This window comes from Canis lupus, chromosome 3, assembly GCF_048164855.1.
Source record: "Canis lupus baileyi chromosome 3, mCanLup2.hap1, whole genome shotgun sequence".
NCBI lineage: Eukaryota > Metazoa > Chordata > Mammalia > Carnivora > Canidae > Canis > Canis lupus.
In genome coordinates this window covers 2,209,539-2,233,638 of record NC_132840.1, presented here as the reverse complement: position 1 = coordinate 2,233,638, position 24,100 = coordinate 2,209,539, and the positions used below count along the sequence as shown (strand labels likewise).

Here is a 24,100-nt window from a genome sequence, read left to right as displayed (position 1 = left end):
GCAACTGATAAATTATTGAACACTACATCTGAAACTAATGATATTGGCTAATTGAATTTTAATAAAAAAAGATGGGGAGAATGAAATGGTATAATCATATTTAGAATTGTTTTTTTCTACATAAGATGGACTTTAAAATGGGCATCAGCTGATGTTTCTCCACTGGCAGTGTCATGATTTACAAGTACCAAGGTAAAGATTTTGAGAGAGCCAATATATCCAAATTCATAATTGATGAGTGGACGATCCCACCATTTAATTAGATTCTTATGGGAGATGGTTTTAGTATTTGGCATTTTCTGAGGAACTTGTAGCCACGTCATTCAACTTGAAGTTACTGTGATCTTTCTCCTCCCTCATATAGATTGGGCCTTCTGCAATTTTCAGCTGACTAATTTATAATCAAAGACAAAATGAGATAGAAATTAGCTGTCTCTTATCTCCTACACAGTTGAGTGATTTCACAAATAATTCTCTTTCTGAATGTATGAGATTCACATTTCATCCACATTAAGAAGGCAACTTTCAATACTGATAAAGTTGAAAGCAAAGGTCGAAAATATGATGAGTCATTTATAACATATATATATATATATATACATATACACCAACCATAGCACCTTAAGTTTGGTCAATTATATGGCCCAGTCATTGGTTTTTCCACCTTCCAGTTGGGTGAATTTAAAAGCAAGAGGAGTTTTGCTGACCATATGTCATATTGGCTTCCATTCTAACTGTGAAAATGTAAGATACTCAACAATTACATATAACAAGACAGGGAAGATAAATGGACCTTCTATAGATACAGAAATATCTTGCTTACAGAACATTTCAGGTCTGCCAGAAACCTGATCTTCTCCAGCCTGGACTGCAATTAAAAGATTTGATTGGAATTGCCAGAAAGCAGTCTAGTGAAATGGGAGTCTTCATGTTTTATGCCGAAATATTTGAATCATGTGTATAGAGAAATGAGGAAAAACATAAAACTTTGCTCCTGAGAGGATATTATGGAAAGGAAAGATGTAGATGCTAAACTTGAACTTAATTACAGCTTGGTAGACTTAAGAGAAGAGAGCAGGGAAACCAGGGTACCTGATACCACTAATATTTTTTTCCCCTCTTCTTGGTATCTCCTTTTTGTCCAAGACCCTATTGATAAGGACCTCACTCTAGGGATATCATTGGGACAGTTAATTTGGAAAATGTTAATGCTGACTAGAGCTTTGGAATAAATGCGTCTTGGGTTATCTCAATGTCTATAACATGCTTACCTGTTTAAAATATAATTCATGCTTCGTTTTGTGAGGTTTCTATCTCAACTGACTGGCCAATTTCAAGCAGTGTGTTTTATGTGTTTTTATCCCCTCAGTGCATCCCTTAGAAGAACATGGACTATAGGCCAATAATCTTAAGCGCTAGTTGCCTTATCAATAATATCAGGAAACAATACCTATTTACCCCACAGGTGTGCTGTGATAGATATGTGTGACCGATGTGCTAGACAGCTCTTAGCACAATGTCTGGCACATGAGAAAACATTCATCAGTAAATGGAACAAGATCCCTATTAATCTATTAATTCCTAAATCCCCATGCTATTCTCAACTAGGTCTCCTTGCAGTTTGAACTCTGTTAATTTTTGAATGTTGTAAGGTAATTATGAAAGTGGTCTCATTGGTAGCTTTGAAAACCTTCATACTGACTTGAATGCATTGCAAGAAACCTGCGTAGTAACGTGTTACAATCTAAAGAGTATTATAATAGAAAGACAAAAGAAAAAGAAAAAAAAAATAAAGGAAGAGGAGGATAAGGTGGGGAAAACTAAAAATATTTGCTAGCCATGGAAATAGCTGCCTGATTTTTGGATCTGTTTTTGGATATAAAAGATTTCTTTTCTGTCTGCTTTGCCAACATGAAACTTGGATTTCTCCACACAGAAGCTGACCCCAACTTCCAATCTGAAGGGATTACTTTCCATTCTGGCATGTCAAGTGCTTTCAAACACTCACAACCTCCTAACACACATACCCTGTGGAATCGTGTTGCAAGGAAGATTAAAGACAATCTTCCTTTGCTCTTTTGAAGAATGTCTACTTAGCTCTCATTGCTCTCACCACAAAACTGACATTTGCAGCCTGAAGGTGGAAGTGGATTCCCCTGCTCCCAGGCCAGCCAGAGTTGGCCTTCTGTCCTCCATCTTTCCTCAGGCTGAATCTGCATGCACGCCTCTGTTGTACTGAGGATATAGGTGCTGAGGCGGACAAAGCCCCTCTCTCATCTTCCTTAAGCCAGATGTGCCCTGAGCTGGGCAGAACTGGATTTGACAGGTCTTCCCGATGATCCACAGCGCCAGGGGTTCCACTTTGTAAGCCAATCGTCCTCTTTCCGGCCTCCTCGGGGCTCCTTGAGTTCTTCCATTACACCAGGCTGCTTTGAAGCTAGCACAGGACTTTCCAAAATAACGCCTTTCCTCAAGTGGCCTTCACAAAAGCCTCTATCCCTCAGTCACAGCCCAGCCATTATTGTTGGGTTTCCCAGGCAACCATACCTAAGCAACAAGTGAAAACCGTGTGCTGGTATGAGTGCGATAATGAATACCTACATATGTATGTTTGCAGTATGGTGACCCTGTCTGCTCTGCTCACATAGAGGACTTTTCCACAGCACCACACAGCACGAAACATTGACTAGAGATCTTTTCCATATAGGGTGTCAGCTCTGACCCTTATGAGGCATGGCAGTGTTGAATCACAAAAGGTAGAACTCAATTTGCATGAAACAGGAGGTCCAACTGGGATCCCAAATATGCAGAATAGCATTATGCATACATGATCCAAAAGGCTTCTGCTTCAGTAATTCATAATTTATTGTTTATGCTTCCAGCAATGTTCCGTTGATAAAAAGCCATTTATGTTTCATTTTGTCGTCTAAACTGTAATTAAGGATGATGTGCAAGCTAAGAAAAATAGATAACAGATCTGTACTTCCATTCTCCAAGTTGCATATGATTGTGGAGTTGGTTCAGAAAACTAGATTTTCTTTGCTCAAATAGTTTTAATAAAACTCTTGTTATTTTGTATAGTTTCCATATCTTTTTGGATTGCTTTCCTTTTAAAATCATAATTCGAGAGTGTTTTCAGAAGTTAAGAATTTCCTTTACAAATATTAAAAATCCTAAAATTATTGCTCTATTTAGATGTAGAACTGCTCTTAGCATTTATTATTTTTTTTTTAGTGTATATTATGGGAGACAATTTAATGCTGAGATTACTGACTACCAGGGATATAACTTAGATACATGGAATAGACATATATGTGGTTGTCCATATGCTATTCAGGGTGATAAATTAAGTCAGAACTCCTCAGTCAATTTGTTAGATCGTTTCTGGTGTGTATAGAGCATTCTAATTCTGAAGATTTTTGAAAGAGAGAAACCAAGTGATAAACTGGCATATGCTTAGTTACCTTAAAGTCTTCACAGTTATTGTAAAGATGCCTTAGGACATAGAATCTTTTCTTTGAGAATTTGCTTTCTGAGACTTTTGCTTCAAAAGAAAAAAAAATTGAAAAAAGAAAGGGATCAACAGAACATCAGGAGGAGTAGAAAGAATTACTCAGAGAAATGGTTCTTATTTATCAAATCTTGTTTGGACCACTTTCTTGTTTGTGCCATTAAAAAATAATGCTGTTTACTGATTTAGAATCTACTTACAAGTATAAAAATAGGTCTGGGGATTTTGTGGGTGCCAAATAAACATGACTGTCCTTTTGGTAAGCACAAGCAAATATTAAAATTGAATGTGGAAACAAAATGAGCTGTCAGGAGATGCAAATTCTCCTTTTCTAAAAAAGTATTAAATGTAGTTGACAATCATTTTATTCCTTTCCAGCACAGGAGTTTGAATTAATTTTGAGCACTTCATAGACACAGCATTAGGCATACAAGACATTCTATCTAGGGATGTGACCTGAATAACACATATCATGTGCTTTGGATCCTTTGGTTTATTAAAGTGGATAGAGAAAGCAGAGAAAGAATTTGGAAGCCGAAAAGGGGACACTCACATAGATAAACATCTTAAAAGTTGATTTGGGATGAATTACAATGAATACTAGGAGAGAGGTTGCTGTAGAATAGAGAAAGCACAAGCTTCATGGTTGAGTATTTTGCTTTGAATCCTAGCTCTTTTGATTATGATCTGTGAGAACTCTCACAAACAACTGAATAATCTTGAACATCTATCTATAAAATGGAAAGAATAATTACCCATATGTTGTTTTGAACAGGAAAATATTAATTTAAGTAAAACAAAACAAAACAAAATGTGCTAAGTTCAGTGTCTGGTAAATTGAAGATACTCAATAAATATGAGTTTCCTTTCCCCCCTTTTTCCTCTTCTTCTTACAATTTTCCTGAATCTCTCTCATCCCAGTGCAACAAACTCATGCCCACACCCAATGCAACAAACAAAAATATTAATAAACTAAAATAAGGCATTTGGGTGATAATTAATGCTGTGCTATTTAACTGCCCCTTACCTGAGTGGCCAGTGATTGAACATGTGTGTGAACGTTGGCCATGAGTAAAGCAAAGAGAGAAGAGAAATGGTAAAGGAGAATATGTGGGTAACTGAAGTTGTTCTTTGAATATAATCCTCATTACCATAATATACATAATCAAAGGATAGAAATAAAGAGGACTTAAAAATTATAGGTCTCCATAGGGCTGGGTTTTCTTTCTATTTTTTTTTTTTATTTATTTATGATAGTCACACAGAGAGAGAGAGAGAGAGAGAGAGACAGAGACACAGGCAGAGGGAGAAGCAGGCTCCATACACCGGGAGCCTGATGTGGGATTTGATTCCGGGTCTCCAGGATCGCGCCCTGGGCCAAAGGCAGGAGCCAGACCGCTGGGCCACCCAGGGATCCCAGGGCTGGGTTTTCTATCTCTAGATCCGATGGCATACAACTCTCTATATGCAGGCAAATGAAACATTTCAGAGTTGATACAATGATAGAATTTTTGACCTAAGAGCACCTTAGTAAGACAACAACAATAATAATCCAGATTGTGAAGATCTTCAATGCTAACTATGGAACATTAAATGTATTTTAAAAATCAATGATGGTGTGCTTTAAAAAAAGGCAGTGATGAATGGCACTCTCTCTCCTCAATTCTATTATCCATCCCTCTCTCCCTCTATCTTGTTCTCATCTTCTATATTCCTTATACATTATTTGAGTTGAACATGCAAAACCAATGATGCTTTTTAAGTCCACTCTCCTGGGCACCTGAGTGGCTCAGTCAGTCAAGTGTCTGCCTTTGGCTCAGGCCAGATCCTGGGATCCAGTCCTATATGGGGCTCCCTGCTCAGCAAGGAGTCTGCTTCTCCTTTCCCTCTACCTTTCCTCCCTGCTCATGCTCTCTCTCTTTCTCAAATAAATAAATAAAATCTTAAAAAAAAAAACTTTAAAAAATCGACTCTCCTTCCCCTTTATCTGCAATACATATCTTCTGCTCCCTCCATTTTCTATCTAGCTAATTTCCAATCATTCATAAGAACTCAGCTTCCCCTCATCTGTGAGCAGAGCAAGGGAAAGTTTAACAGTTGCTACAAAATGTGTTTTCTTTGCTTTTTTTCTACAGGACAGTGTGGTAACTGTGAAGGCAGACACATGAGTCAAGGACTATCTCCCCCATCATCCTTTGAGGTTATTTGTAAGAGACATTATATCCTAATTCACTCATTCATTCAATACCTATTTATTAAGTGCCTACCATGTGCTAGTCACTCCCCTGGAACTGCAAACAAAGTAGTGAATAAAATAGGCACTGTATTTCTCCTCCCATACAGTGTATTTTTGTTCTCACAACTCAGTCTTATACTAATTTGAATTCATAGAAAGGAAGGCTATAATTTAACATGGATTTTTGTCATATAGTGGAGAAATTCACAGGTTAGCCTGCAAAATACTGTGATTTAGGGAGGAATGATCACACACATTCCAACTTCCATACTGTCATAAACAAAGTTCCCTCTTAGACCTTACCCAACTTGTAAAACTGGCCCTACAGAAAAGAGAGTTTTCATCTTTACAAAGTAATGGGCTGGTAAGAGTGGCGATAACATCCATAGTCATAGATAGCTAAATCTCTCTGGGAGTTTCAGGCTGGTGTCCTCTCTATGGCTGTGACAGACAAGTTGAACCTCACTACTCAATGTGCTTCTGGCTACAGTCAGATCATGATGGTGAGTTCTTTCCAAATTCGAGTTGATCCATAGACATCACTATAATTTGTACAGCAGCACTGCCAGTGAACTGGGGCTAATGATTCTATTTTTGCAGGTTTATTAGATTCCATTATAGTTCTGATGCAAGCTTTGTTATATATTGTTTATGTCTTTTTCAGTTCCTATGCATCATTGGTTCAGATACTTGTCAGTGACCAGGTTTTAGCTAACTGTCAATGTTTAATGTTTATTGAAGGCCCCAGGCAACTAGAGGCTAGTATTATGTGGATTTTTGGACATGGCATTGGTTTCATTTTCTATCTCTTCCCTAACGTGCCACCAGAATGAATGTACTGATGCACTTCATAGAGAAATATAGTAATTATTGTCCTTGGACCTTTCTGGGTCACCTATTGTCTCTACTTTCATCCTAATAGATTGCTTACTAGAATTTTCTCTTTCTATTGCTTGAGTATATTATTCTCAGTCTTTTGACGACTGTTTATCTTAGGGCAGTCTGATAAAAAAGTGATATTGAACCTGGTATGCTGAGCACAGTCATCTTTCTCTGAGCTTCATGCTTTCACTTGGCCAGACTGTCATTGCTAGTTCCATCAAGGTCACATTGTGATTTACTTCTCCGTGGACTTCAGCTCCCTCCCCTACAAAATGAATGGGTTAGTGCTGGAGACCTAAGGATTCATCTATTCTAATATACTGCGTGTGTAAACATGTGGTATTTGGAGAAATATCATAAACTTTGAAATCAGACAAGTTCTGCAGCCACCAATTAATGAAGATGTGACTTTGGATTGAGCGTTTAGTTTTCTGTAACAGACTGTGTTTGATAATGTTAAAATGAAATTGCTGTGATGAACAAATGAAAGAATATAGGATAAATGCCAAGGGCAGTACCTGGAACTTATGAGATAGTCTAGGTACTTTGTCTTCTTTATCAACCTTCAAAAGGAATAATGCATATGGAAGACATCTTTACACCAGAAATTATTATACCAAATCTCATTCATATTAAAATACTAGATAATATTACTAAAAGATATGCTTCTACAGTATCACCGGTTCTCTTTCTCAGTATGTTTGGGCAGATTTCTGGACATATTAAAGAATTAAATCATCCCCATACATCAAAAGAACTCCATAAACATATGACATATGGTTCTAATAGCTCAGAATTTGGTAGTCTTACTTATCTTCTAAGGTTAGAGACAGGAAATACAAGAGTTTTATGAAGATATGTAATTACTGGATTAGTTTCATCAGGAAGGTCTCTCAAAAAAGTAGGGCTCGAATAAAGCTTTGCAAAAATGAAAACACTGTTATGTGCAGAGGTACTTATCACAATTAAGGAATAATGGTCAGATATACAAGGAATTGACTTCCAGGAATGATAAGGAATGGCCACAAATATGTTTGAAGACAAATGCAATGAGACATTTTGTGGAGATCCATAAAATCTATTATCATAAGACTATGCTTGGTTCGAAAAAGATATTAATGATGTGGCTCTTAGTGTTTTGAGTATGTCTGCACACATCCTTGATGTTTTTCATAGCATAACAAATATGTCCTACACATTTAGGAGGTTTTAGCACACACACAAACACACACACACACAGATCAACTAATGGAACTGGAAAGTACATTGATATAAACACATACTGTGTATAACGGTAATATATATGTATATATATGAAAAACTTTGATCAGTGCATAGATTCAAATCTTAGAAATAAAGAAATAACTTGGCCATATTCTGATACATATATTGTAAATTGATCTGAAACTTGCCTTTCTTATAAATGTTGGTAGGCTACAGTTCAATGAAGAAAGTTTTAGAATGGTTAGGAGACAATTATCTAAAATTCATTATCTTTTTTCCCCAAAGTAAGATGACTAAAATATACACAGGAAATTATGCAAAGTTCACATCTTGATTGTGTAGGAGAGAAAGAAGAAAATCTATGCCCCTATATTCATCCTGTTTAGCCTGTCTTTCTAAAATATGTATGTATTCCAAAATAGATGTTTAAGTTTGTAAGAAGTTATTTTCAAGGAATAATCTAACATTGCCTAGAAATATGATCGCTTATAAAATATCCTTAATTGAGAAATATAAAAAAAGATTATAAAAATTAGAAAGTATGCTCACATCTCTGCTGAGGATTTTATTTAGAAGTCCTGCAGTTATTTTAAGATAAGTCTGTATTTGATTACTCTGCCTGGGTGAAATGTCAAATCACAAGAAAAAAACAATAGTTTGTTTTTCTAGCACCTACTATATCATTTACAGTGTGTCTGTCTATCCATCTGCTTCTAAATGCATACACTCAGGGTAAGGATTATCATTGCCATTTAGCAGATGGGGAAACTGAAGCTCTGTTATGTTAATTGACTTGCCAGGCACAAAACGGGGCTCCAAGCTGCTGAATCTGCCTTCGCGCCAGTCGCACCTACTGCCTTTCAAAGCCTTGCACTTTACTCCTAGAATATTGGTCCGGCAAAACTGCTGATATTTCATGTATAGTTTTCAAACACTTGTAATTCCCTTTCTCAAACTATAGAAGGCTAGAAGCTATCAGCTAAGCCTTTAGAGAAGACCATCAAAATATTAGTTGAGTAAACCCTGGCAACTCTAATCTGATGCCTTAAAACTTTAATATCATCAAATATACAATATTGTTAAAGAGATATACCATTAATTTATGTCCAACTGAGAAAAATAACGTCCCATTAAAAAGCTGACAATATACATGCCTTCAACTATAAGACATGGCCTTATTTCATAGATATTCAAACATTAAAAAATAAATATATGCATATATATGTTGGAATCAATAAAATACAGTATTTCAAATAATAACTCTGAAGGAGAACTGCAGGGGAAAAACAAGAACTGAGGCATAAAAATAGTGCTGGGAGCAAAGTGGAGGTAGTCTAGACCAGCACTCCCCTGAAGTCAAGTACAGACACACTGTGAGGGTCATTTAAAGAAGCACATTTCCAAAGGCAGTCATTGTTTTTATTATATTACTCACTTGCTTAATCTCTTAAAAGAATGCCTTCCAAAATAAGCCAACGGCCATTAGCAAGGAATTACTTATTCATATCTCTCAAAAGCACAATTTCCAAGGTTGGAACTACAGTGTGAGAATCTAAAATCCAAGTGTTGGCTGCGCAAGATCTTCCTGGAGATGCATTATTGGGGTACGTGCTGGGTCTTGTTTGTAAATACAGAACATGGAGTTTTAGTATCAGCCATTTCTCTTATCAGGGCCCTTCGTCCTCAGAAAGGTGATGGTAATACAGAGCGGCCGAGAACAGAAAAGTAGCAAAGGTTTTTAGCATATTATTCCAGGGGACCTACTAGCAAAGTCCATGGGACTTAAAGAGAAAAGAAGGAAGCTGACATCAGGTAAGGATGGACTTTAAAGGATAAAGCTAGCTATAGGAAACCTACCCTGAAATGTATCCTAGACTTCAATATGCTGATGGTAAAGAGGAATAAGGACAGTCAAATTAGTGAGGAGAGTATATATATTCCAAAACATTAAAAGAAAAAAGGAAAAGGAAAAAAAAAATCTCCCTGCTAGGGACATAGGTGCTCCTACCTCTGACTCTCCTTAAGAGCACTACCCGGCCAAGATGCTTAATACACCGCCGACACGTGGCTCTGCCAAAAGGCAAAATTGAGAAGAACAAAGTAAGATGAGATGCAGGGAAGTTATCAGTATTTTTAGGAGATCCAGTGAAATTCAGGAAACCAAGGCCAAGAGCAAAGGAAGTCCACTGTGTGCTAATCAATCCCTGGGTCCCTACAAAGTCCACTCTTTTAGATCCCTGAGTGTTAGGCTCACAGGAGCAAGACGACTCACAGTGCAGGGGGCCTGAGCCTCATGCTGTACAACATGCACCAGTCTGCTCTCCTAGAGGATGGAGAAGGAAAATATTATGATGCAAAAAAAATCATGGGGGCGGGGAAGCATGGGCTTGCACCACTGTGATCCTATTATCCTCGATCCCACACAATTCTTGTCTTCCTCAAGCTTCTATTATATAAAGTATTCTCAGTGGCAACAGTGATGAAAGTGAGAATGACAAAGACCATCACCAGGGTGGGGAGGCCATCATCTCCCACAGGTTGAGGACGGACTGGGCTCCGTCACTTGCTAGCTGATCTCTGGTGAGCGATTGCCTCTCTCAGCCTCTTAAAATGGTTACATCCAGGCAGTACTTACAGCGTTGCAAGGAGCTTTTAAAGATTATGCAAACTTAGGGTATCATACCTGGGCTCAAAGGGAAGTTCAATACATGGTGGCTGAGTTTAAAGAAGGTAAGAGGCTGGTGAATGAATGAATGCATTTAATGTGCACTCACACAAGAGAGCTCGTGAAAAGCTTATCTTCCAAGTCTTAGACAGGAAAAAGTAAATGGAGAGAGTGCCTATATCTAGTAAGACTTACTTGCTTGCAAAACAAAACAAAACAAAATAAAACAAAACCCACTCAAACTACCTGCGCTATAAAGGTAAATGGGCCCAAATAACAGGTCTAGAGTTTAACTATCTTCTCTAGTGAGCAGGTCGAGGTGGCCCAGGGATATGATAGGACTCTGTCTTTCCCTAGTACTTCTACGTTCTTTCCCTGTGTTAGCTTGCCCTCCCTGCACAGTCTTTAAAGAGAAAGAAAGATTGCTCGTGGAAGGATCAGTCCTACGCAGATTCCACAGCTTGGTATTTTTGGAGGAGAGATCTTCTTTATCCTCGGCTTCCCATCAATTCCTGTTTTAAAAGAAAAAAGGTCCATGCTTGGCCTAGGAGATGAGCATGTGACTCAACCGAGCCATTCTCTGTGTTTATGGAGGTGAAATAGCCTCCGGGCTGCCGTGAACAGTTTTGTGAGCTGTTCCCTGTACAAGGCCCCTGGCCCTGGGATGAACAGCGACTGAAAACCAGTTAATTCTCCCCTTGAGAAGCTATGACCCCAGCGAGGTCTTCTTTCTCTCATTTTCAGAAAGGCTTCATTTCATCACCAAGCCCTTGAACCCTTTGAGGCTTGGTAGCTGCCCAAAGGTGAATCCATCCTTTAGTTCATACAAGTGCAACCTCAGGCTAGCAGCAGTTGGAGACCCCTATGGGTCAGCCTGGATGAGTCCCCACTTTCCACAGAGGCAAGCCACTTGATTGACAGCTCCATCACACTCAGAAGAAATACAGGAAGGTCAGTTTTAAAAACGAGGTAGGTTGGAAGAATCAAGAGTAAAGACAGGATAAGAAGAGAAGAGTCCCACATAGGCCAGGAGCGTCAGTGCCGTGAATGACCTCAGGAGCGGGAATCCTTCGCTTCCCTTGGGAAACTTCTCAGTAAAGAATGACTCCCTGTTCAGAAAGTTATGAATTGCAGTTGTCTATTATGTGACTTACATTGCACCACATTGCAATATGTCATTGTGAGATGTGATATAATATAATGTAAGTGACAAGCAGCTAAAATTTTACAGCAAGAAAACTTTTTTTTTTATATCCAGGATCTGCTATCAAATTTGATAGCAGCTATCAATTCATTTTTTTTTTCCTGCAGATAGATCAAAAATTTGATGTTCATGAAAAGCGGGTCATTTTGAAACATCCACAAACACTTCAGGGCCTGCACAACTCGGTTACCATAAATCAGTTAAAAAAACAAAACCAAATGTTCTAAAAGCTGCATTAGTCTTGGCTCAAGTTCTGTTTTTGCTTTCCATGACTAGTGCAAATATCATTTTAGGTTGTGAGTTTAGTTTTCTTTTGGATGACACTGAAAAGTGATGATCAAATTATTTTTGTGCCTAGATCAGACCAGTGGTTCCCAACTGAGAGTGCCTTTGAAGGCCAGGAGACATCTGATCGTGTCTGGAGCTGTCCTAACTGGGCAAGTGGTGGGGGATTACTGGCCTCTAGTGAGCAAAGGTCAGAGATGCTGCTGAACATCCTTTGATGCACAGGACAGCGTCCCCAAGGTCATTTGGTCTAATGTCTTGGCAATGCCTCTGATCCCAGAGGTCACTGTAAATTGGCCTACATATGGTCAAACATAGTCCAAAGGTGACCCAAATAAAATTATGATGAAGCTAGAACTAGTTTCTTCCATTTGCTCCATCCTCAAAACAGGCCGTGGTAATTCATTATTTAAATATTCAGCTAAATCTTTTGGATCTAAGGGACACTTAAGAGAATCTCCTTGCACATCAAAATTGACTGGGGATGTCATCTACTAGTGGCCTCACAGAAGGTTCTACAAGGGGAAGAAAGCCAGACTTTTGAGGTCTAATCTTGTCTCTATCCTAAGTCTACCTTTGAGAGTCTTTATAAAAGTTTCCACCTTTGGGCCCCACGGGTCTTATCTATACTCTGGGCATTTGCATAAAACAGAAGTCCTCAACTTTGGTGCTGCTGCTGTTTTAAAAGAGGAACACTTCTGTTAAGCTATATTTTTCAATGTACTGCAATGACAGAACACATAGACGTGAAGATTCCATGACTGAAACATAGGTGGGGGACAGGGCCAGACACATTGTCCATTTCCCATAACCCCCTCACTCCTAATATGATAGAACCCAAGATAAAATTTGAAAACCAGTGATGCAAAAGGCACTTTCTAGGAGTCAATTCATTTGGTTTAATGCGTCATGCCCGGCAAGGACCCTGGAGAGTCCATACTGCCCATGTTAACACTCACTAGGGAGTGTGGACAGCTTCCCCCAGCCTTCCCCTTTGCTTCTAGATAAGCACTTCTGAGAACAAAGCAGACAATAACCCACCGTCCGTGCTCATGTGAAGCTGACAAAGAACTCTCACTACCTAGGATTTTCATCTGCCAAGATGCAGAGTGGCACTAGCTAAAAGAACATAGGTTTTAGATTATGACAGACCCAAATAGGAATCCTTGCTCTGCCACTTACCAGCTCTGTGTGTTTGGGTCCATTATCTAAGGTCTGCGTGCTTCTGTTGCTTTATTTGTAAGGTTGGGTTAATAATGCCTATCATAGAAGTGATTTTAAGGATTAAATGTGATAATGCTGTAAAGCATTTACACAGAGTGTGATGCATAATAATAGCTATCATTTATCGACTGCTTAGTAGTATAATTGTAAGAATTAGAGATAATGTGTGTAAAGTGCCTGACATGCAGAAGATGCCCCATATATAAGAACTACTGTTATTATTCAGCTTGAACGCACAACCAGAAAAGTCCCAGAAACATTTATAAAATGGAGATGGTTTAATTTCACATCCTTAAATCAAACTTCATTTACCTTTTCCCCTTCTTTATGGCAGAGGATCTCTAGGCTGCCCCTGGGATTTCACTGCTCAGCTTCGACACTCAATGGTAGCTCTTACACATACCTCATAACAAGAAGACCAGAGTGCCTACCACTGGTTTTTTTTTTGGGAAGGGGGGAGTGTCTCCATTTTGCAGATGAAGAGGTACAAGCAGGAGGTGGTTAAGTACCTTAGCCAAGGTCAATTAAACACTAGTGAATCCAAGACTCAGGTTAAGTCGGTCTGCTCCGGAACTCGGTGTGAATCGTAGAGTTGAGTGTTGCCAAATCAAAGCCCTCTTAATAACGGTACCCAGTAATGACATAAAACAATGGCCCTTTAACTTTGTCCCAATTCTGTGCATCCGCAAGTCTGCTGCTGTGCTTGCCTTCATAGCTTGTCTGGTCTGACTAGGCTTAGCTACTCGCAGCTTGGTTCACACACCTGCCTGGGGCTTTGGCTCAGACAATTGGGAACTCACTCCACATGGTTTCTCCGCCTCTAGAAGGTTAATTTGGACTCAGGCGATAGACAGTTCCCCAGATCGAGAACAGATTCTTCAGGTTCTCTTGATTCTCAGCCTTGGACCTTGCACATTGTTACTTTCACTAAATGCTTTAGTCAAAGAAAGTCATGGGGCCAACCCACATCTGGGGTTGTGAAGAGACACTCTGCTCCGTGACAGAAAAAGCAATAAATATTCTGTGCCCATTTTCTGTAGTCTACAATGTCTACCTTCTATCCACAAACCCTTCACATGTTTCTCACATTTGATACATGCTCACCCTTAACCCAGGGCTCCCCAAAACCTCTTACCGTTATAGCGTCAGCTTTAATGACCCATAACAGATCTGAGTGCCGACTGCAGTCTCAGTCTCAGCTTCTCCCAATCAGGAGACTGTGATCTGAAAAAGCACGTTATCTGAACCCCATATACAGCTAACATATAGAGGGGAACTCAAGAAAGACAGTTGGACTAGAGATTCACATTGAAATAGGGGAGGAATGCTAGATCCAGAGAGGCACTGGGCCAAGCCATTCTGCAGTCCACCTGGTTACCTGTTGACAGATCCTCTTACTCTAAAGGTAGGGAGTGAGCCAGGTTCTGTTTCTGGGCATGGCTCCCACTTCATTGCCCACTACTGCTCTTGACTCTGCCCTTTAGATTCCTAGGTCAGCCTTGAGAAATCCTTTGTTTTCTACAAGAAATATTTCATGTTTTCAGCTGTGTCTTATCTGCCAGGTATCTGAAGCTTCTTTTTGAACTACAACTGTTTTAGCCAATTTTAGCTCATGCTAAAGATGTGTTAAGTTGTAAAATTGTCTTAATACTTTGCAGGCTTCCCCTAAGTTTAATCATAGTTTCCACTAAGAAGCTGATAGTTTCCTTGCTGATTTTCCAGCATTTACTAAACATTTCCTGCCCTCATCTCCCACCTGTGCACCAACCTTATCCCAAAGCTATTGCTACATGGTTTATTTATTTATTTGCTTATTTTTAATATTTTATTTATTTATTCATGAGAGAGAGAGAGAGAGAAGCAGAGACACAGGCAGAGGGAGAAGCAGGCTCCACGCAGGGAGCCCAATGTGGGACTCAAACCCAGGACTCCAGGATCATGCCCTGAGCCGAAGGCAGGCACTAAACTGCTGAACCACCCAGGGATCCCCAATTGCTACATGCTTTACATTTTTGCTAAGACAATCCTATATTAAAGTAGCCATGTCTTCATCAGTTGGCTTGTCTAACAAACTAAGTTTGAGTAGCGAACTAACTCAAAACTTAACAGTTTAAACAATAAACTTAAAATTTCTTGTGATTCCATATATCACCTGGATGATTCTTCTCATCTAAGCTACTTCAGCTGCGGCTCATGGTCTAACATGGCTTCCTAACATAAAGGTTGATTGCTTTAATGTTAGGTGGGCAATAGGGATGATTTAACAACGTGTATCTCATCATCCATAGGGACAGTCCACACTTGTTCATATGGTATTGGTTACAGGATACTAAAGTGTAGAAAAAAAGGGCAAACACCAATACTGAGCCATATTTTCTGTTGCCCCATTTGCCAAAATAAGACACAGGATTAATTCCAGACTCAGTATGGGAGGGGATTATCCAGGAGGCACAATTACAGAGAGAAGAATTATTGCAGATTTTTTTGCAAAAAAAAAAAAAAAAAATCTGTAACCAACCTACTCATTATTCAGCACCCATTTTCTCCAGAAAGAAACAGATAAAGGCATTCTATAGAACAATACAACTTTCTTTCTTTCTTTCTTTCTTTCTTTCTTTCTTTCTTTCTTTCTTTCCTTTCTTCTTTCTTTCTTTCTCTTTCTTTTTTTGTTGGGGTGGTGGCTTCTACAACTTTTTGTTAAAATTGTTTAGTCTTGGGATCCCTGGGTGGCGCAGTGGTTTGGCGCCTGCCTTTGACCCAGGGCACGATCCTAAAGACCCGGGATCGAATCCCATGTCGGGCTCCCAGTGCATGGAGCCTGCTTCTCCCTCTGCCTGTGTCTTTGCCTCTCCCTCTCTCTGTGTGACTATCATAAATTAAAAAAAAAATTGTTTAGTCTTGTGACTATGGCCAAAATCTCAGGGAAATCAGGACCGAGTCTCCTTCAGTCAAAAATGAACAGGTATTTCTCTTCTAAGCTACCAACATTAGGACACAACCCAACAAATGTGTGCATACACACACACACACACACACACACACACACCGATGCAGGAATTCCAGCATAGCCAAAAGATATATGCATATTCTTTCCAGATTCTCTGAAAGGGGAAATACAGAAGAGCAGTAACGCAGTATATATATTTTTTATACAGATAGGTCTGCAGGAAGGAATCCATCAAACCGTAGTAATAATGCATAGCACGAGTGACTATGAAAAATATCTAATAGGTTTATAGGCAACTTCAGACACTCAGATAAAAGTCTCTGATGGGGAGGATCTTCATACATTTGGCTATCACATTTGCCTATGGACATTGAAATTTGTGTCAGCAGAATGACATTCATAAAAACACTGTCTTTTTCCTCGTAAGCTTTCACCACTGTTTGCCTGGTTGATTCCAGGTTTATGCCTATATTGTTCTAGCATTATAGCTGTTAATAATGGCATCTTTTGTTTCCAAAGTATTTGGATGATAAGTTATATGGTCGCCTAGCCTCTAGACTTCATTTTTGTACCTATGATGGAAAATCACTCGTTTTACTACATATCAATAATTTCCAAGTAGATAGCAATGTGCTTCCCCTGAACGTTACTGAATCTTTATCTGCACGGCCAAAATATTCAATGACTGTCAATGTCTGGGAAGGTGGTCAAGCAGGTGGTCAAGGTGGTAATGGAATGTTTGTTGAATGGTTAAATGCATATAAGTTGTGCATTTTTACTCTTATTCAGTATGTTTTCAAAGAGTGTTATGACCAAGAACTACAGAAGAAATCCTTCACACATTTTCCTTTTATTCATCCATTCATGCACATTTAACACAAGTTGACTGAGTTCCTGTAACTTATCAGGACTAGGTCCTGTGACAAATATAGGAAATACAGAGATCAGTGTCATGATCCATATCCTCAACAATGCTGTTGGAGTTCTTACTCAATCTTACATTCATTGGTTTGCTTGTCTTAAGCCTGTGGTTTTCAGAGGACACAACAAGATTACAGACAAAGGGATCCCAATATATCAAATAAGAAAGGGGGGCAATGAGGATTTCTAGAAGAAGGAGACACCTGAGCTTTGTCTTAGATGGATTACCAGATGGAGAAAGACTCAATGGTGTTTCCATCCAAGAGAAGAAAACTGGGAAAGAAAAGATAAAATAACAGTATAACATATTTATGTGCTGACCACAGTGCCTAGTAATGTGAGTAGATAAATTCAGTTCAGTAATGGCCCAGGTATACCTAAAATAAACGAGGCCTTTTGCCTTATTAGAGGCCTCAAGAGTAGAAAACTGATAAGCAAGGCAATGAGATGACTAGGCACAGAGAACTTGAACACAGAAAAGAAGCCCTGATGCTCAGTTCTGAAAGAGGTAGCTCTGGTATGATTCTTCAAGGAAAGTGTATTTATCAAAGGGCAAGACTTACCTAAGGAAGCAAAAGTGGGACTCATCTAATACAGAGGGAACAGCTTGGCTAGGAAAGAGAACCATAGTCTCATTGACACTACTAGAACTATATAGTGAGGGGGCAAACAGGCATTGGCAGCTGAAATTGAGGCTAATAGGGGAGCCAGAGACATTTTGAGGAATTATAGGGTAGAGGTGTTAAAATAAGAAAAAAAAAAAGGAGGTAATTCTTAAATGATTTTGTATACCACAATCAGCCTTCAAGGAGGACTACTTACCTATAGTCAGCTAGCCCTTCTAGGAAAATTAAAAATCCCACAGAATCCAAATATGAGTGACATAGATATAGTCACTCTATCTCTTCATTTTCCTGATTGAAGTGTTCTTAGAATAAACATATGGTCCATTAATGAACATGTTACTTGGCACAGGAAAAAAAATAACCCAAGTAGAAAGACCAAAAGCTGAGAGATTTATTTCAAACGTTTAATCGATAGCAACTGTAAAGGTATGTGTGCTTATCGAAGGAGCATAAATATTTTACAATTCCCATTCCTGCAAACACTGACCAAACTCTGCAGATCATATCATGCATATTGATGATAATGGTGTTCTTCCAAACCTCATTTTGCTCACATGAAATAGAAGAGCTTAGATAGATGAGAGAGACCATTTTAAGATCATCTAAGTGCGAGAAAACTCACTGAGCAAGGGAGTTTATAACTTGCCACCACTGTGCCAAACTGTTCCGAGGTTTCAGAAAGCCAATAATGACAGATATGCAACAAAGATCAATAAAGAATCCAACATTCTAGACTAAGAGGGAGAAGCATGATTAATCTTCAGAGTATATCTTTATATCTCCCAAGAATTAGATCCCTACTTCAGAGACCCTCTTGACCTAGGCAACTTGATCATCTAGATCCTTTTAAAAAGCTCCATGAGGAGGTATTATTAACTCCATTTTATTTTTTTTTTAAATTCTATTATGTGTGTCTTTATTTATTTATTTATTTATTTATTTTTATTGGTGTTCAATTTACTAACATACAGAATAACACCCAGTGCCCGTCACCCATTCATTAACTCCATTTTAAAGCAACAGAATCTAAGGCTCAGTGAGGTTGAGGTTAAGTATTGCCTTAAGTCAAAAATGCAAAAATGTGGTAATTCCTTGGAGGAAGTAGGATTCCATGTCAGTGTGCTGGGCATAGCGGGTAGTTCGAGGGAAGAAACAGGGCTTGGCTAACATTAATTGTGTGCCTCTTATCAGCCAGATACTTTATATATCTTACCCCCTTTTAATCTTACGACGATCCTAAAAAGGGGCTATTACTTGCTCTGCCTTACATTTATGGAAACTTCAGGGGTGTGAGGGGACATTTCTCAGTCCACAGGAGACCTAGATTCAATCATCATTTACTTTGATTTTAAAGCCCTTAGTATTTCATTGAGAAATTGTGTTTTGGATGATAGAGATGACGCCAGTTAAACTGTCAAATGAAGAGGAAGATCGCACCCCCACATTTTGGGGCAATCTGACAGCCCGTGTGTCAATAAGGGGCTAGCTGCTCTGTCCTGCTTATGTTTTTCACCCCCTGGAGGGTGTACTTTAGGCTATTATATACTGGAGACATCAGAAGTGTGTGGCTCGGGGGTGAAGAGGTAGGCAATATTGGGAATTAAAGGTAAACATAAGCTCACAGAAGGTGATGCTTCCACCCACCAAACCCCGAAAGCCTACCTCAGGGCTTTGACTGAAAAAAGTGAGTAAGAATACAGTGGGTTTGGGACATCTTAGGCCTTTGAAAACTTCACTTTCAAAATGATAAGAGCCATTGGAATTGGTGCTAAGGGTGGCCCATCAATGAAAGGCAGAAAGAAGGAAAATGCTCTTTTAAAATGGGTTGCATTTTCTCTGTCAGTCACCCTAAGATCCCTCAATACAAAGCATTTCCTTAGCTGGGGACAGAGGAGAAGGGAATTCACACTGTTCAAATCTCAATCTCCCCACTGCCACCTCAATGGAATCATTCTGCAGAAACCCAAACCGCAAGGGGATACTAACAGTTACTTTCAGACCTCGGGCCTGCTGTGTTTGGGGTTACCCCAGACAGTTAAGTGCATTGCATTTCCTCCAACTGCTCAATGACCCACCAACAACATGAAAAAAGATGTACTCGAAAAAGGAGCAAATCTCTTCCTTTTTAGACTCCTTTGAAAACAAACTGCTTTGCAGGCAAGTCTGAGCCCTGCAGGAGGTTAGGGGCAGAGAGAATTGCTGCTGCTCTACATGTCTTGAGTGTCTATATTCATAGGTGAAGAAAGCTGGGCTCTTGCATTAGAGTTTCCAAGGGCACATATGCACTCATCACATGCTTGGCTTGCATCTGACCTGAATGAACAAGATGTAAATTAGTTGCTCTGGCAGAGAGGTTGGCTTGATGGAGGCGACGCTGGCACATGACATACGAAAGGCATAAGTAAGTACAAATAGGCGTGTCTCTTTGCTTTTCCCTTTCCTGGGTCAGCATAGTTTGGAAGTTCCTTCTCGGAAGAGACTTCCAAGTGTTCGGGACACCCGTTCTGGGGACAGAGAGACGTGGATATATAACGCTCCCCGTGCCCATTTTATGAGCCTTCAGTAGCCTCATTTGCCAAAAGGGACTGAGGGTCTTCCTCGGTGTAACATATGGGAACTGCTCAAAATGTTGCATGATAAAACCAAATATGATGAGGCCAAGTGAGGTGAAGGTTAGGAAGATCCCACCATAGTTCCTGGCGTATTGACTGATCACACGTACTCAATAAAAATCATTAGAATTCACTTACGCCGGCAGTTATTTTCTCCATTTTACAGATGAGAAAACTTAAAGCATGGGTTAAGCAATGTGCCTGAGGCACTTGGTTGATGCCTGCAGAGCCAGAGTCAAACCCAAGTGGTCTGACTCCAGGATACGCAAGCAAATGCACTCACTGTGTTAATCAGTGTTTCTTCTAGTGTAAGATTATGATAGTAACTCCTGGTGGGAAGGGTTGAGTGAGAACTAATGGAGTCGTATGTATAAAATCACCTCGTAAGGGGTTTGGGTTGATAGTCTCCTCATGATAATCATCAAGGCCTTCTTAAATGCACCTTAAATTCATGAGAACAACGCTAAAGCCAGAGGAATCCCGGATGCTCAGCGCTATTGCCAAAGAACAGAAAGACTTAGAAAGCTACTTAGAGTATCTGAGCCTCAGAGTCTTGATCTATAAAATGGGTAGATGAGGATCCACAGCTTCATGTATAGTGAAGATGGTCGGGTAAAGCCTGTGTATGCACAGGGCATATTAAATAAGGAAGTGACCTCCATGAACTCTATGAAATATGAGAATTTTTTTTTTTTTTTTGGCTTTGGAATGGGGTGAAGACTGAGAATTGCCAGATTTCACTCACAACCACACTTCATCACTTTTTCGTTGTGGCACAACTGGAAGAGAGAAAATAAGCCAGGCTCCAGTGAGTCCATTCCAACCCATCCTATGAAATGTTTCATTTAATCTATCCTAATATTTAAGGAAAGTATCAATACCATTTTATAGTTTACAGTAGTAACGGGGAAAAAATGATGTAATTTGCATCCAACTGTATAAAGCTGGGGAGCTGGTCTACAGGATCCCACTAAAACCCATGGTCACGGCGTTCTTCAAAACTGCGGTTCACAAACATTATATTCCCTCTTGTTGCAAAAGCTATTTGGTTAAACATAGATTCTGCTTTCAAGCCTCAAAAGGACATACATGTATATGCAGAGATGTCCTTGTAATTTCCAAGCACACTCTGCCTAACCTAAAACGCATGAACTCTAATAAATATAAAGAAACACAAAACCCCAGCCCTGTCGAGGTTTCCAGCTGTAAGACTTCCAATTAAAAATTTCTCCTTTTCTTTACTCAAGTAACATTTCCAGCTTAGATAACAATTTTACTGCGACATCTTTAATACCATTAATGATTTGATCTTTCTGCAGAGAGCTTAAAAGCCTGCAGAAGACAGAGACAGACTCGAGGTAGGTAGGTGGAAGGTTACACAGCAGGAGTATCTAGTGATCTGAACATAATAAAGAGAGTGCACCAGAATTAAAGGAACCAGATGAGGGGCATTTACAAAGTAACACTTGAACACAAACCAACTGCTGATTTTTTTTTTTTTTTAAATAAGAACTTTGGAATGAGAAAGTAGATTTTCAGTATCTCTTTGGTTTTATTTTCACAGGTAAAATCAAATGGATAGATGAGGCAATCAGTACTGGGAACAGTGCCCTATACAGAGTAGGTGACTAATACATTTGTAAAATGAGTAATTCAGACCAAAAAAAAAAAAAAAACCCAAAATCTTGCCGTCATAGAATGGAGTTAAAAAAAAGAAATGAATGCATTCTTGCATGAATAGTGATCATTATTTAAATAATTATCTAAACATTTAGATTGCTGTGGTGTTTGTAGATGTGCCTTTACTTCCGCTTTGAGAAATCAGATTCATAGACACAGAAATATCCCAACACGAGTAAGACCCTTTGCTTCAGTGACGCATGAAGGCTGGCATCTTCACGTTCATTTAACTTCCCCAAATTAGATAATCTGGGTGGACCAGAACATTCATCTTCCATTCTACAACCATTAAAGCTTTACTCACTGCCCCAGTGCTAGAATCTTCAGATATAAAGTCATCATTTAAGACATAACCGCTCTCCTCAAAGGAATCCACCATTTGACTCCAATGAACACAGTAGAAATTAATTAGGCTAGCTTCTTTCTCAGGTAAAAGAGCACATTCTGCTTTGGTTTAAAGCCACTGATTCTACAAGCCAACGATCGCCTTCCAAGGGAAGTACATGTGGAGCAAGGTAGACTCATCATCTCCACCGAGGGGAGAGAAAACACAGGAAAAATAAGTAAAAGTAGTAACAACGACAATAGTGACAGACATCTCGTTATGGGTCTGGTCTCTGTTAAGCCCTTTGTATGCCCTGTCACGTTATCCTCACTATTACAGTGTGAGGTTAGTCATATTATCCCTATTTTATAAAAAAAAGGAAACTGAAATTTCGGTGTTCTACAAAGTGTTATAGAAACTATGTGATACTAAACATAAGGTCCCTTCTTCATCTCTTGACTTCATCTCCTTTTACTCCATGATCCTCTTCACTCCAGCCACCCCCCAGTCACACTGACTTCCCTCCAGTTGTACTCACTGAACTCATCACAGGCATGCCTGCCTGAGGGTCACTGAATTTACTACTCCATCTCTTGACACACTGTCGTCTGCCCTCCTCCTGGCCTGGATATCCCAAAGATTGACTCTCTCCTCATCTCCCTCACGTCTGCTCACATGCTGTCTTCATTGAGCGTGCCTTTTCTCTACTTTCCTCCTCAGTTCTCCAAACCTGCTTCTGTGATAACTCATGGGCCAAGCTCTGGCACCCAGATTTGCTCTCCAAAATAAGTTGGATAAGACTTGTGGCTTGTTCTTTATGTTTGTTTCTTTTTGTTTTGTTTTTTTTTTGTTTTTTGTTTTTGTTTTTTTTTTTCCAGATAGGACACTTTCTGGACCCCAGAGAAAACAAATCCTTTGCTTTCAAATTTTCTCTGTTCTCAATTCAAAACTCTGTATTGACTCTCTACCAAAACAACAGAAACCACTCCCAAGTATTTAAAACAGGAAAATTTAATACAAGGCAATGATGACAGAGCTAAGAGAAGATGCTGAGAAACCAAATGGGGGAAAGGAAGACAACCTAAAGATTGGCAACAGGAGGATGTTACTGCAACCCCAAAGCAGACAGACAAAGGGAAGATGCAAAATTCCTGGAACTCTGGGTCTAGAGGTTACTAGGAAGACTAGAGGCACAAAACAAGCCATGGGAAGGGAGGGACAACTGAGGCCACTGAGGAGGGCCAGCTGCTGCAAGAAGTGCCCACCTTGAGATAGAGAAGAGGCGAAATGAATTACTTGGAGTTCTTTTCTCCAACCCTCTAATCTCCAGCCACTATCTCCCTTTAGCTGAACCCAGAGGAGCTCTGGGTGACACAGGAGTGGTCAGGTCAGCACCTCCCACAGTACAGAGCAGCACAACTGACAGGAGCCGAACCTGAGTATCAGCAGTCGGATAAATGTCCCAGTCAGAGGGATGCGTTGGGCTTCAGACTGGTTCTAAGACCGTCTGCTGTAGCCCCACCACGTCCCCTGGCTCCCTTATTACCTAGCACATGGCACAATTATAATGAAAGAAATGTGTGTGATTTCTGCATTTGCCATTATTGTTGTTTCGCTGTGTCTGCCACTAGATTATTAACTCCATGGAGCCATCTGAGTATGTTTTATTTCTCTATCTATAATGTCAAGTCCATGAAAGAAACTTTCAAAGAGTTCTTCACAACAAATACCAGGTAAATGGATAAGTGACAGTGAATG

At 39.5% G+C, this 24,100-nt stretch overlaps 1 protein-coding gene across 5 annotated transcripts in view; it reads left to right on the top strand.

The window, feature by feature from the left end:
* LOC140626249 (cadherin-8) overlaps window positions 1–24,100 on the top strand; it is a 357,477-nt gene that overhangs the window by 305,550 nt on the left and 27,827 nt on the right. Inside the window, exon 11 of one of the 5 annotated variants that reach the window (XM_072813932.1) lies at window positions 12,081–12,229. The exons of the other annotated variants lie outside the window; for them this stretch is intronic. Coding sequence (XP_072670033.1) covers window positions 12,081–12,214 — 134 coding nt within the window. The 3' untranslated portion in view covers window positions 12,215–12,229. Of the gene's footprint in view, window positions 1–12,080; window positions 12,230–24,100 lie in introns of those variants that run through there. 5 annotated transcript variants of the gene reach the window in all.